At 40.8% G+C, this 12,638-nt stretch overlaps 2 protein-coding genes across 4 annotated transcripts in view; one reads left to right on the top strand and one right to left on the bottom strand.

Moving 5' to 3' along the window:
* PTPRT (protein tyrosine phosphatase receptor type T) overlaps positions 1-12,638 on the top strand; it is a 1,118,573-nt gene that overhangs the window by 881,324 nt on the left and 224,611 nt on the right. For all 3 annotated transcript variants that reach the window (XM_028828430.2, XM_077949122.1, XM_028828427.2), the window contains exon 12: positions 2,775-3,048. In XM_028828430.2, the coding sequence (XP_028684263.1) occupies positions 2,775-3,048 (274 nt within the window). The remainder of the gene's footprint in view (positions 1-2,774; positions 3,049-12,638) is intronic.
* Positions 6,840-7,759, bottom strand: LOC695839 (ADP-ribosylation factor-like protein 4A). Its single transcript, XM_015149000.3, has one exon. The coding sequence runs from the start codon at positions 7,570-7,572 to the stop codon at positions 6,970-6,972; it is 603 nt and encodes a 200-aa protein (XP_015004486.3). The 5' UTR covers positions 7,573-7,759; the 3' UTR covers positions 6,840-6,969.

The following is a 12,638-nucleotide window of genomic DNA, read 5'->3' as shown; positions in this document are numbered from 1 at the left end:
CTGAGAAACCAAGATAAAGACCTTGTTATGTAGATATGATCAATCCAAATGGTGAGTAGGGATAGGCTGGCCCTCAGAGGAAAGCAGGGACTCCCAGCTCTTTCCAACTCCTGGTCCTGGGGATGAGGCTGTTGGTTCCTTCTAATCTGCCCAAGAGGCTATGAGGGCTGCGTTGGTTGCCTGCTCCCAAATCCAATGCAGTGTTCTTAGGTGCTGTTGTTAGCTTCATCAGGAGAGCCCAAGAGGTTGTCTGCTTCATGAAGCTCTCTTGTGTTTGCCCTTTCCCTCACAGATCAGAGTCCCACGAGTAATGGACTCTCAACTGGTCGAGCTACTATTAGCATTCAAGCCAGATTCTAAGATTTACCTCAATATATTGTCATTTATAAAGCATTGCAGGTCCTGAAAACTCTGTTACAAACACCCCTCCACTTCTGCCCTGCAACCTCTAGGTTTGGGTATTAGGTCCTTGTGCAATTTTTCAGTGACTGCTTTGAGCTTAGCTGTCCTGATAAACATAGGAATTGTACAATTGAGAAGGACCCCAGAGTTGAGGAGGAAGTGATTGCTGAAATCATAATTTAATTTAAACATTTATTGACTTCAACAGGCATTATGGCATAGATGGTACATATCCACACACATTTGGGTGGTTAAAACATTCTCAGATGTTACACACCCTTATTTAGAAGTCTAAACACTCAGGTTAACCACATTCATCCATTCATCTAAATGTTATATTCACTCATTTGGAGTTAGACGCCCAGGTAATACAGATCCTCACTTGGAAATGGTACACCCTCAGATGTACTGTGCATGCCTTGAGAGATTGTCCACATCCACTCCACTCACATGTCACTCACATGCACTCTGAATTGTCAGGTTCTTACTCAGATGTGTATGTACAACAGGCATGGTAATTGAGCTATTTTGCCTGCACTCATCTAAGTGTGGCATATACTCATATGCCCAACCCTTCCTTTTCACATGCCTGAAAATTTCCATACTCAAGAAAATTCAAGAGAAACCTTGCCATATTGAGTGTGTCACATTTTCTTAGGGCAGTCCTCCATAGCCTTTTTTTCCTTAATGAAATAGTCCTATGTCTCTGTCATCTCCCAAGTTGTACTCCTTAGTCAAGTGTCTTTAGATGGATGGTCTGATTGAAGGATGGTAGCCTGCAACACGTTTCATTTTTCGTAAACCACATGCTGGTTCACTATGCCCTGTTTAAATGATTGGTTTGGGGCCCCCTACTGCAACCACCTCATTAATTCACAGAAGTCTCCAGTGGGACTCATGGGCAATCGATCTTTTGTTTTAGATCATGAGTCCCAGAGATCCGTGCAATAAAGCTCTTCTAAAAGAAGAGCATTTATTCCAGAGAGATGTAAACTGTGGGGCATTCAAAGAGATTGAACAATGTTATCCAACTTACCTTAAAATAACTTTTACAAAGAGAGTCTAACACTGGGTGTCAGTTGATATTCAATAAAGGATCAGTCATCTCTATTCACACACTAGCATCTTCTTACATCCTCCTAAGTTGAAGGGAACAATATGCGATCACTAGACAGGAACTCAAGGCAATCGCTGTTTATCTGATTAGGGTTTCTGCATCCAGGCAGATTTGGTTTCATGTTTGCTTCCAGTTTTAATTCAATCCAATTTAATTCATTTGAACAAGCATTCATTGATCACTTGTTGGGTGGCAGGCATCCTGCTGGGCAGTGTGGGGCAGGGGTGGAGAATGATGCAGTGATAAGTAAGCCACAATGCCTACTTCGTAAAAGGTCACAGTCTAGCCAGTGCAAGAGTAGTCCCATCTCATGATATTGGAAAACAAAGCAGATGGAGATTAGGTGAGCTGTAGGGGAACTAAAGAGGGAGGTGATTGATCCAGACTGGACATATCTGGACAGGCTTCATAGAGGAAGTGAAAGACATGCTCAGCCTTTGGAGGAAACCAGAGGTGGCCAGGATGCAGGGCATTGCAGGTAGAGGAAGCATAAGTCAGTAATGCATGAGGTGAGATCCAAAATACATCTGTGCAATAGCATGGGATCTGGAGTAGCTAGAAGATGGGAACACCATGAGAACACCTAAATGGAAGACAGAAGACAGGCACAGAGGGCTTCAAATGCCAAGATGAGGAGTTTAGATTGTATAATTTGTACAATGGAAGGCCTATGAAAGTGTTTGAAGAGCTATATGATTAGGAAGCCATATGATTAGGATGACTGATTAATAAATCAAGTGCATTAGAGGCAAAGAGACTAGTTGAATCTGGGTAAGAAGTGGGAAAGTGCCCAACTAAGGCATTATCAGTGGAAGGAGAAAACAGAAGTGGGGCAGATGCAAACATACAGAAGCCAAATCAACACACTTCCGTAAGACTGTTGATTAAGATAAGGAGTGAGAATTAACGAGTTAAGAACTGAGGATGAGCCCTAGATTCAGGTTCTGGCCACTTGTCAGATGGTGCTACCATTTACTAAGAAAAGACATGTAAAAGGAGGAGCAGACAGGTTTCTAGGGGTTAGGGCTGAGTTGAGTTTTAGATGTGTCTAGTGTGAGCTGGCTTTGAGACAGCTAAGTGGAGGTAAAGTTCTACAACGTGGTAGGTTTGAAAATCTGATGCTCAGGACAAAAGTTTTGTTGTAGAAGGAAGTAGTGTTTCCATACAGGAGAAGTTGGGTTGACACCGTTAGAGCTAACAAGCTCATTCTTCCAGAGAGTTGCTCATCCGTCTGTGTCCCCTCTTTCCGGTCCAGTGTTTATCAGCTGGTTGTCAAGGAGGAGCGACCACAGAAGTCACGGAGGGCAGCTGACATTATTGAGTGCTTTTCGGTGCCTGTGAGCTATCGGAATGCCTCCAGCCTCGATTCTCTACACTACTTTGCTGCTGAGTTGAAGCCTGCCAACCTGCCTGTCACCCAGCCATTTACAGTGGGTGACAATAAGACATACAATGGCTACTGGAACCCTCCTCTCTCTCCCCTGAAAAGCTACAGCATCTACTTCCAGGCACTCAGCAAAGCCAATGGAGTAAGTATGGCCACATGGAGGCCATTCCTTATCTTGTTTGCATTTTCTCATTCTCGTATGATAAGTCAGCAGGGCTCTAAACGGAGACTGAAAAACTAAGGCCCCTAGGCCAAATCCAACCTCATGCCTTTAATTTAAAAAAAAAAAAAATACAGCTATGCCTGTTCATTTACATACTGTCTATGGCTGTTTTGATGCTTAACAGTAAAGTTGGTTGTAACACAGGTTATATGCCCCACAAAGCCTAGGATATTTATTATATGGCTTTTTACAAAAAACCTTTGCACACTCCTATATTAGAGTATAGAGATAGTGCTTTACTTGAGGATATAACATGACCTCTCTGAGCCTTAATTTCTTCATATATAATAATAATATCTGTCAATTTGTTATCTAGGAATGCACTAAGCATGGTTTAATTGATCGGTGATTAATACCCCCTTTGTCATTGCCATTGGTCACATTAGAAAATAGTGTTTCTCCAAAGACAAGGTAATCATTTTTGTGTCAAATATTTCTTTGGTCAAGGATTTGCACCAGTCATAATATCAGAAAATCACAGGGCTGGAAAGGATATCAAAGGTCATTCAACAATCCCAAACACACACAAAACAATGGTTCTATCCATACTGTAACACCAGTTAACTGGCATTAGTGCTTATTCTTGAATACCTCAAATGACAGAGAACTCATTTATCTCTGAGGTAGCTTTAGTGTTTTCTGGAGTAGGGAGTGGGCTGTGTCTCTAAGGAGGCTTTTTAGTGTACTTACTGAAATATTTCCTATTGAAGTTTCTACCCATTGTTCTTGATTCACGCTCTTAGCATCCTACAAAACCAGTGCAACCACCTTCTTGGTTTATAGTCTTTCAGTTACATAAGATCTTTTCTAATACCCTTTTCTTCTCTATACAAACGTGCCCATATGATTGTCTTTTCTGCAAGCTAAATATCTTTAGCCTCTTTTATTACACAAGCTTGTATTTTCCATCCAGGTGGTCATATTTCTTTTCTTTTCTTTTCTTTTCTTTTCTTTTTTTTTTTTTTTTTTTTGAGACAGAGTCTCACTCTGTCGCCTAGGCTGGCAGGCTGGAGTGCAGTGGTGCGATCTTGGCTCACTGCAAGCTCCACCTCCTGGGTTCACACCATTCTCCTGCCTCAGCCTCCCAAGTAGCTGGTACTATAGGTGCCCACCACCACACCCGGCTAATTTTTTTATATTTTTGGTAAGACAGGGTTTTACCGTGTTAGCCAGGATGGTCTTGATCTCCTGACCTCATGTTCTGCCCACCTCAGCCTTCCAAAGTGTTGGGATTACAGGCGTGAGCCACCACACCTGGCCTCAATGTGGTCATATTTCTTTTAACAAACATCTAACGAACACTGACAAATGCTAAACCCTATAGTTCATATTAGGGTTATGTGGTATGTGCCCTCTAAGAGCTTATAGAAATGTAAGGGAGTCTGTCATGTGCCTCGTTATGCATTGTATAACATGGAGAACTGAGAAGCTTGCTGGAGAAGGGAAGCCTGAGACAGAAGCAAGATTTGGTGAAGTGTGTGGGAACAGCCTGTGCAGGCTCTGGGTGGCCAAGATGGAGAGTTTAATCTGTCAATGGCAGTCAGTGCTTGGTGAGAAACCTGGATTGAGGAACTAATTAACATTTAGAATGTCCACACACCCATTTAAATTCCACTGTGATATTTCAGTTCTGCATTTATTACTGGTTCAAGCAACACTCCTCACAGAGAGCATAAGACTACAAAGAGAAGCTGCCAGACTGCCTTCCACCTGTCCATCTGGTCTTCCCACTGCATGAAGCACTCTGATGTATTGAGCGGGAAGACATAAAAATTGGCAGAAGCATCTGGGGCTCCTCTTGTTCTCGGTTCTCAGCATCCCATGCTGGCCGGTGTATCAGTTCAGCACAACCCTCTAAGAAGGTGTGGCCTTCCCTGCTCTTGTCACATATCAAAAGGTGCGGTTGAGTTTCCATGATGAGAAGGGAAAGAAGTAGTTTTACTTTATTCTTCCCACTAAGATACTCAAAAAACCTAAAAATAGAGCATGCCTATAGAACCCAGGAAACTAGCAAATGCATATCAGAAGGAATGTCCCCACCATAAGAGTGGTTGGCCCTGCGCCAACCACAGAGGTTTTGTTACAGGAAAGGGGTCCTGATCCAGACTCCAAGAGAGGGTTCTTGGATCTTGTGTGAGAAAGAATTCAGGGCAAGTCCATACAGTAAAGTGAAAGCAAGTTTATTAAGAAAGTAAAGGAGCAAAAGAATGGCTATTTCATAGAGCATCCCTGAGGGCTGCTTGTTGTCCATTTTTATGGCTATTCCTTGGTATGCTAAACAAGGGGTGGATTATTCATACCTCCCCTTTTTAGACCATATAGGGTAACTTCCTGACATTGCCATGGCATTTGTTAACTGTCCTGATGGTGGTGGGAGTGTAGCAGTGAGGTCTACCAGACGTCACTCTCATGGCCATCTTAGTTTTGGTGGGTTCTTTACTGCAAACTGTTTTTATCAGCTGTTTTTGTCTATAGTTTTGGCAAGCTTCTTTACTGCAAGCTGTTTTTATCAGCAAGGTCTTTATGGCCTGTATCTTGTACTGACTTCCTAGCTCATCCTGTGAGTTAGAACGCCTTAACCATCTGGGAATGCAGTCTAGTAGGTCTCAGCCTCATTTTACCTAGGTCCTATTTAAGATGCAGTTGCTCAGGTTCAAATGCCTCCGACAATTTGCTCCCCAAACATCCTATCAGAGACCTCCCTCTTCAAGACACAGGGATTTGCCATAAAGAAAAAAAAGTATCTCACTCTGAAACTGCCTCATCTAAGAAGCAGTTTTGACACTGCTTCGGAGATGAACAAGGCCATTTAATTACCTGTGCCTTCTATTCCACACCAGGCATATGTACGCTTGCTTTGGAACTAAGATTCCCAGTAATGAAACGCAGGCAGGAATGGAATTGGATGAGTTCTTATGCCACATGTCTTGCGGGTGCAGCTGACCTCACAGGAACAGAGTGGGGAAGAGTAGCGGGAGCTGGGCACTCAGAAGGCTGTATTTTTCTGGCAAAGGAAGAACTACACACTATTTCAAATGACTGTCTTTAGTATTAAATTTTACTGAAAAGAGTTGGGTGAAAGGGTCATTGAAGCAGAACAGCCATTCTCAGTCTAACAAATCTCTGCCTGGTCCCTCTCAGATTTTTCCATATCATAAAGGGCAGCAGACAATGATGTTAAGCCTGGAGGATTTTTGAGGAGAAAGTGTTATAATCCACAAATTCATTATCAGCCAAGTTGTTGTTCTTGTGCAAATACATCAGAAAGACATTCTTAGTATCCAGTGGCTCCCACGTTCCCTGCTCCTAATAAATCACAGAGCAATTGATTGAGCAATGAGTCAAAATAAAGAAATCAAGAATTGAGAAATGTGGAATAAGAAGACCCACAGTGAGCATAAAACTAATTAAATATAGCATTAATGCTCAGTAATGGCTCTAAATGTGTTACAAAATGGAAGGTTAATGTAAAACGTAACTAAGGCAAAGATGCATAATGTAAAAAATTAACATTTCTAATCTATCTGGATCTATAATTCACTATTTTGTCAACAAAAACAGACAAAGTTGGAAGATGGATGAATGTAAATAAAAATCTGTTCATTTTCTCATGTCAGACAAGAGGGAATATATAATTACTGTTTTATTTCTGATACTGAGAACATTAAAAGTATAGTTCTTTTTTTTTTTTTTTTTTTTTTTTTTTTTTTTGTTCAACAAAACAAAGCTTTAATAGCATCCAGGAGGGCAGACAGGCAAACCAGGTTGTAGACACTCTTCTATTTGTCAAAATCAGACCAGAGAAAACCTACTCCACACAGATATAATAGGTATTGATATTCATCTTTTCTTTTTCTGTTGCCACAACATTTTTCTTCTTTTAATGATCATATCATGTAGTTTCTCAAGTCCTTCCTTTAGGCCATCTCCTATGATTGCACAGGTAGGCTGCAATTGCCAAGGAGTTGATGAGCTCAGTTCACCCATTGCTAACAATTTCTCAATTTCTGAAAGAGACAATGAGTTCCTCAAGTCTTGTTTGTCAGCAACTATAAGTACAGGGACTCCTTGATTTTCTGATATCCTAGTTATTTTGTGAAGTTCAGTTTTGGCTTCCTCCATCCTTTTGACATCAACAGAGTCCACAACAAATACAATGCCATCTGTGCATCTCGTATATGACTTCCACAGTGGCCTTAACTTCTCCTGACCACCTACATCCCAGAAGTGAAACGTGACTGTTTTAGATTTTCCCAAGGTTACCTTAATTTTCTCAGTGTTAAATCCTTTGGTAGGTACGGTATTTACAAATTCATTGAACTGCAGCCTGTATAAGACAGTTGTCTTTCCAGCACAGTCCAAACCCAGAATAACAATGTGGAGGGACTGAAATGAAGGCAGGTTGGACAGGATAGAAGTCTGGTCTGATAGCCCATTCCCCATTTCCAGGTGCAAATAAATGTCCCAAATTGAAGTGCTTTTCTCTTCTTGCTTTAGAGCTTCTCTTGGTAGCTGATTCAGCTATAAGACTGCTCCCGATCCGGAGTCTGGGTCCAAATGAGAAAGCATTGGCAAGCGTTTCCACGCAGGGATAAGCACCCCCACGTCTTTCCAGCTTCGCTCTCCAAGCAGCTCTAAAAAGTATAGTTCTTTTAAACAAAGTCAGCTCTCCAATCTATACTTAAAAAGTTGAGAAACAACAGTCAACAAATAAAAATGGAGAAAATTAAGAAAACTATAAGTAAACATGAAAATCAGAACTAAAAAAAAGCCAGAAGATGAAAGCACTAGATTTGATATGGGGGTGGAGGGGAAAGTGTTGTTTTGTTCCATTGTGAAAGAAAAAAAAAAAAACAGCTTAGGTCAAAAAAAAAAAATCAGAATTACCCATATTTGCATCACTAAAAGATTAGAGACAAAGGATGACATAGAGTTATATTAAACTCAAGTGAAAGGAAAGCAGTAATGGGCATTTGTTGCGGGATGGTTGTGAGCCAGGTGGAATAATTTACTGTGAACAAATTTTATTGCTCCCTACTCTACCTGCAAGTTTTAGTCACGGCGGCGTAGGAGAATTCTGAGGTCTGGACATCTTTGTTCTACGGATATTAAGGATGGTTTGTCAGCTTAACAGAGTGGCTATGAATTCAACCTTTACTATCAAACTGCCTAGGTACAAAACCCTAGTAGCTGTGTGACTTTCAGTAAACTACTAAAATAATTAGATATGATGGATTAATTAAGGAAACATCTGTCAAGCACATGCAATATGTCAAAAAAGGCTTTTTTCTGAGTGCTGAGAATGCAGCAGTGAGTCAAGCAAAGATCCCTGATCTCATGGTGTTTTCATTCCAGTGGGGGAAAGAACAAAAATAAATAAGTGAAATAATGTATCAAATAATGAATCCTTAGGTTTCACATTAGGAATGTGGAAGTCAGTCATTAAATGTTTACTATTATTAGCATGAGGATAAACACATTTTGTAGACTCTTTGTTGATCTGTGAATGTGGAGTATTTTAATCCAGCCATGTGAATACCATGCAGAGTTCAAGTGTGGCATGCCTTATAAGACATGGTGCTCAGAGTTCTTGCAGGCATTTTCATGAAGCATGAGTTGTTCACAGGCACTTGCGTTGGGAATTTTGTTCCAATTAGTAATCTCACATTTACCCATGGATGCTTTCTTACAGATAACAAGAGTAGTTCCATTTGTCCTGGCACACTGTCTTTGGTGCCTAATTCACAACACCTGTCTCTTATGAATTAGACCATGTTGTAACCATTTGTTTTGGATACAGCAATATTATAGAACTATAGCATCATAGAGTAGGATGGACTTTGAAGTGTCATCTAGTCTAGACCGGAAGCCAAAACAAAAATCTCCAATAAAGCATCCTTAGCAACACATTATATTGCTTCAGCTTGATCAGTGCAAATTGCTGGAGTGAAAGGGAGTTAATTCCTTTGTGGAGCAGGTAAAATTATTAAAACTTTTTTTCCCATATAAAGCCAAATTCTGTCTCCTTGACTCTCCCCTTGTAGCCACTTGTATTGATTTGAACAAATCAAAACTTTCTTTCCTGTGTTAGCCTTTCAGAGAAAATAAGGCAGTGCCAACTATCTTCCTCTGGCTATTCAAGTTATTTCTCATTGATAACTAACATGTTATTACTTCTTTTATTTTTCACATGGCATAATTTCTGGATATCCTTCATCCTACTCACCCTTTTCTCTGATAGGCTCCTTTTCCCCTCCAAGTTCTCCTCAAAAACAGTTGCCCACAACCTATCACTGTTCTTCACATATGGTTCAGACATGCCTGCTAGATTTTAACTAAGCCTCCTGTCTTGAACCTTTCCTAAGACATTATTTCTCGAACATTCCAACATGTTTTCACTTTGGGGCCTTAATTCAGGGTGCATTTTACCTACATCTCTCTTTTATTCATTGTTTGCAGAACTGGTTTTTTCTCATTTTTCAGACCTGAGTTTCAATCTCACATCTCCAGAGAACAGTCCAACCATATTACCTGAGAACCACCCACCAGCACTCACTCATATGTTAACCCACTATTTTTCTATATTACACTAGATACATATTTTTATTTGCACATGTTGTTGGGTACTGCATGCCTCCAACAGCATGCTGAGAGCTCCAAGAGTGATGAATTGTGGTTGGTTTGTTTGGGTTTTTTTGTTTTTTTGACTGCTATATCCTACATGCTGAGTGTAATATTTAACACATAATAGACACCTAATAATCATTCGGTGGATTAATGAAAGAATGAGACTATGAACTGTTTCTTGTTGTCTGTGAGTCTGTTTCCTCACTTTGAAATAGTAATATATACTTTGCACAGTCTTTTTGAGGATTAAATAAGAAAAGGATCTTGAATAATGAAAAGCACCAAGTAGGTGTCAGTACAGTCTGAATTTCCATTCAGTGTAGAATGAGAGATGTGGTTTGAACCATTTTCACCATAGACAGAAGAGTCCTAAAGGACCTTTTTTCTCCATCCTAGTAGCAAGATTTTTTTTCCCCCAGATGTCTCATTTCCCAAGCTCCAGGCTTCCTGGGCAGCCTTGATTTCCTCCAAATCCTCCAAATGGTACCCAGGGTAGCTGTCTCAGTTGTAAACAGCGGGTGGGTGCAGTTTCGCATTGTTTCTTTCACACTCTTCCTAGAATGAGGTCTGCTGAATCTACTGTTCTCTGCATCCTCACCACCATTAGCCATAATTGTGAAGTTGAAAGGACCATAATTAACGGTTGGATGCAAAACAAGTGTGGCAAACTCATGCAAATATCCATCAGAAGCCACCTTTTGTTGGGCAATGCTGTTATGCATGTTCTATTTATGCAGAGGATAAAAGTCTTTTCTTGTCATATCCTTTTCATCATGTAGGGGTACATTTAACCTGGATGATGTCTCTGCCAAATGCTAAGCTAAATAGGAGAAGTGGGAAGTAGCAGGGTGGTTGTTCTCTCTCTTACTTCCTCCTCCAGTTCTTGAACTCAATTGCCTCTTGAGAACAGTTGGAAACCAGATGCTATGTTGAACTGCTCACGATGCTTGCAGTATAATCACGTTATAATAGTTGGGATTATCTAGGTAGAGCTAGGTTAGGGAAAATTCTGTGTCTCTGAATGAATTGGAAGAAATTATATTCAGTTGCGTCCAACCACTGTTAAAGAAATGGTTGCACATGGATGGGTTTTCTGTGGCATGATAGAGTGGAAAGAACTGAAAGTTGAGCATCAGACAGACTTGGCTTTGAATTTTGGCTGCTCTCAGCTATGTGAACTTGAACAGTTTACTTAACAGCCCAAGATGGAGAATATGATTAATGATCTTCCTCAAAAGAAATCGGGAGAGAGTAAATTAGACAATGTATATTAAAGTATCTCATAGCATTACAGTTGTACTATTTGTTCTTTTTTCTTTCGGCTACTTTCCAGAGGCTCCTCTTCTGAGGGGGAAGAGGGTTGGAGCATCCTTACCTGGCATATACCAATTTGTCCAGTAAACTCCACATGGAAGCACACACCTTCCTAACTCTCGAGGACTTTAGGACTTGTGTCTGTGTCCTAGCTGTTGACTGCCTTGACTCACCCAGGACTCATCCCAGGCTGTATTCCTCTTAGTTTAACTTCTCATACATGGTTTTATTACTGGAAAGGGGTCCAGATCCAGACCCCAAGACAGGATTCTTGGTTCTTGTGCAAGAAAGAATTCTAGGGGAGTCCACAGCAAGTTTATCAGGAAAGTTAAGGAATAAAATAATGGCTCCTCCATAGACAGAGCAGCAGTATGAGCTGCTGGTTGGCCATTTTTGTGGTTATTTCTTAATGATATGCTAAAAAAAAGGGGGGGTGGATTATTCATGAGTTTTCTGGGAAAGGGGTGGGCAATTCCCGGAACTGAGGGTTCCTCACACTTTCAGAACATATAGGCTAACTTCCCGATGTTGTCGTAGCACTTGTAAATGGTCATGGTGCTGGTAGAAGCAGCTTTTAGCATGCTAATGCATTATAATTCTCACATAATGAGCAGGAGAATGACCAGCAGTCACTCTTGTCACCATCTTGCTTTTGGTGGGATTTGGCTGGCTTCTTTACTGCAACCTGTTTTATCAACAAGGTCTTCATGACCTGTATCTCATGCTGACTTCCTGTTTCTTCCTGTGACTTAGAATGCCTAACCTCCCGGGAATACAGCCCAGTAGGTCTCAGCCTTATTTTACCCAGCCCCTAATCAAGATGGAGTTGCTCTGGTTCAAAGGTCTCTGACAGTTTCAAGCCCGATATCTGTTCCTGTTGAGTCTTCCAGCACAATTGATCTTATCTTTTGGATATGATATTGCCCTTTCTACCCCATTTCTTATTTCTGTTGTTAGTTCAGTGACTGTTCACATGTCACATATGAAAACCTCAGATAAACATGGAATGAGAAGCTGTAGGAGTTCCAAGCTCTAGAGGGTTCGAGTTAAGATCATCAGGAGATCACATGGCAGTTTGGGTCTTGGATACCCCATCAGGAAGTTTATTTAATAACTCCTATATTGGTTAAGATAAGCTAAATTATTCTGTAGTAACAAACAACAACAAAATCTCAGTGGATCACTTCTGCTATATATTTGAAATGGGTCAGCACAGGGTCTCTGCTTGTTGCAGGCACTCAGAGACTCAGGTCAACAGAAAGTCCATCTTGACACCACCACCAAGTCTGAGAAAGAAAAATGTGGCAAATAGAGCATTGGTTCTACAAGTTTCCACACAAGATGGTGCATGGCATTTTCACATTCCACTGGCCAAGGCTAACCACATGGCCACACTTAATTTCAAAAAGAATAAAGCAGTGTCTTCTATATGCCTAGGAGAACTGGAATATTTGAGAACTTTCCCAATGATTACCACAATTTTCCATGATGACTAAGCCTTTCCTTCATATTCTCATAATACCCAGACTTGCTCCTGAAGCACCTGGGCAGTTCCTATCACAAATCCT

This window comes from Macaca mulatta, chromosome 10, assembly GCF_049350105.2.
Source record: "Macaca mulatta isolate MMU2019108-1 chromosome 10, T2T-MMU8v2.0, whole genome shotgun sequence".
In the NCBI taxonomy this organism is placed as follows: Eukaryota; Metazoa; Chordata; class Mammalia; order Primates; family Cercopithecidae; genus Macaca; species Macaca mulatta.
Note: the sequence above shows the minus strand (reverse complement) of the source record. Positions and strands in the feature narration are given on the sequence as shown.

What these genes read in the sequence shown, in the direction of transcription:
- LOC695839 (XM_015149000.3), bottom strand. Translation starts at nt 7,572, where the DNA reads ATGGGGAATGGGCTATCAGACCAGACTTCTATCCTGTCCAACCTGCCT.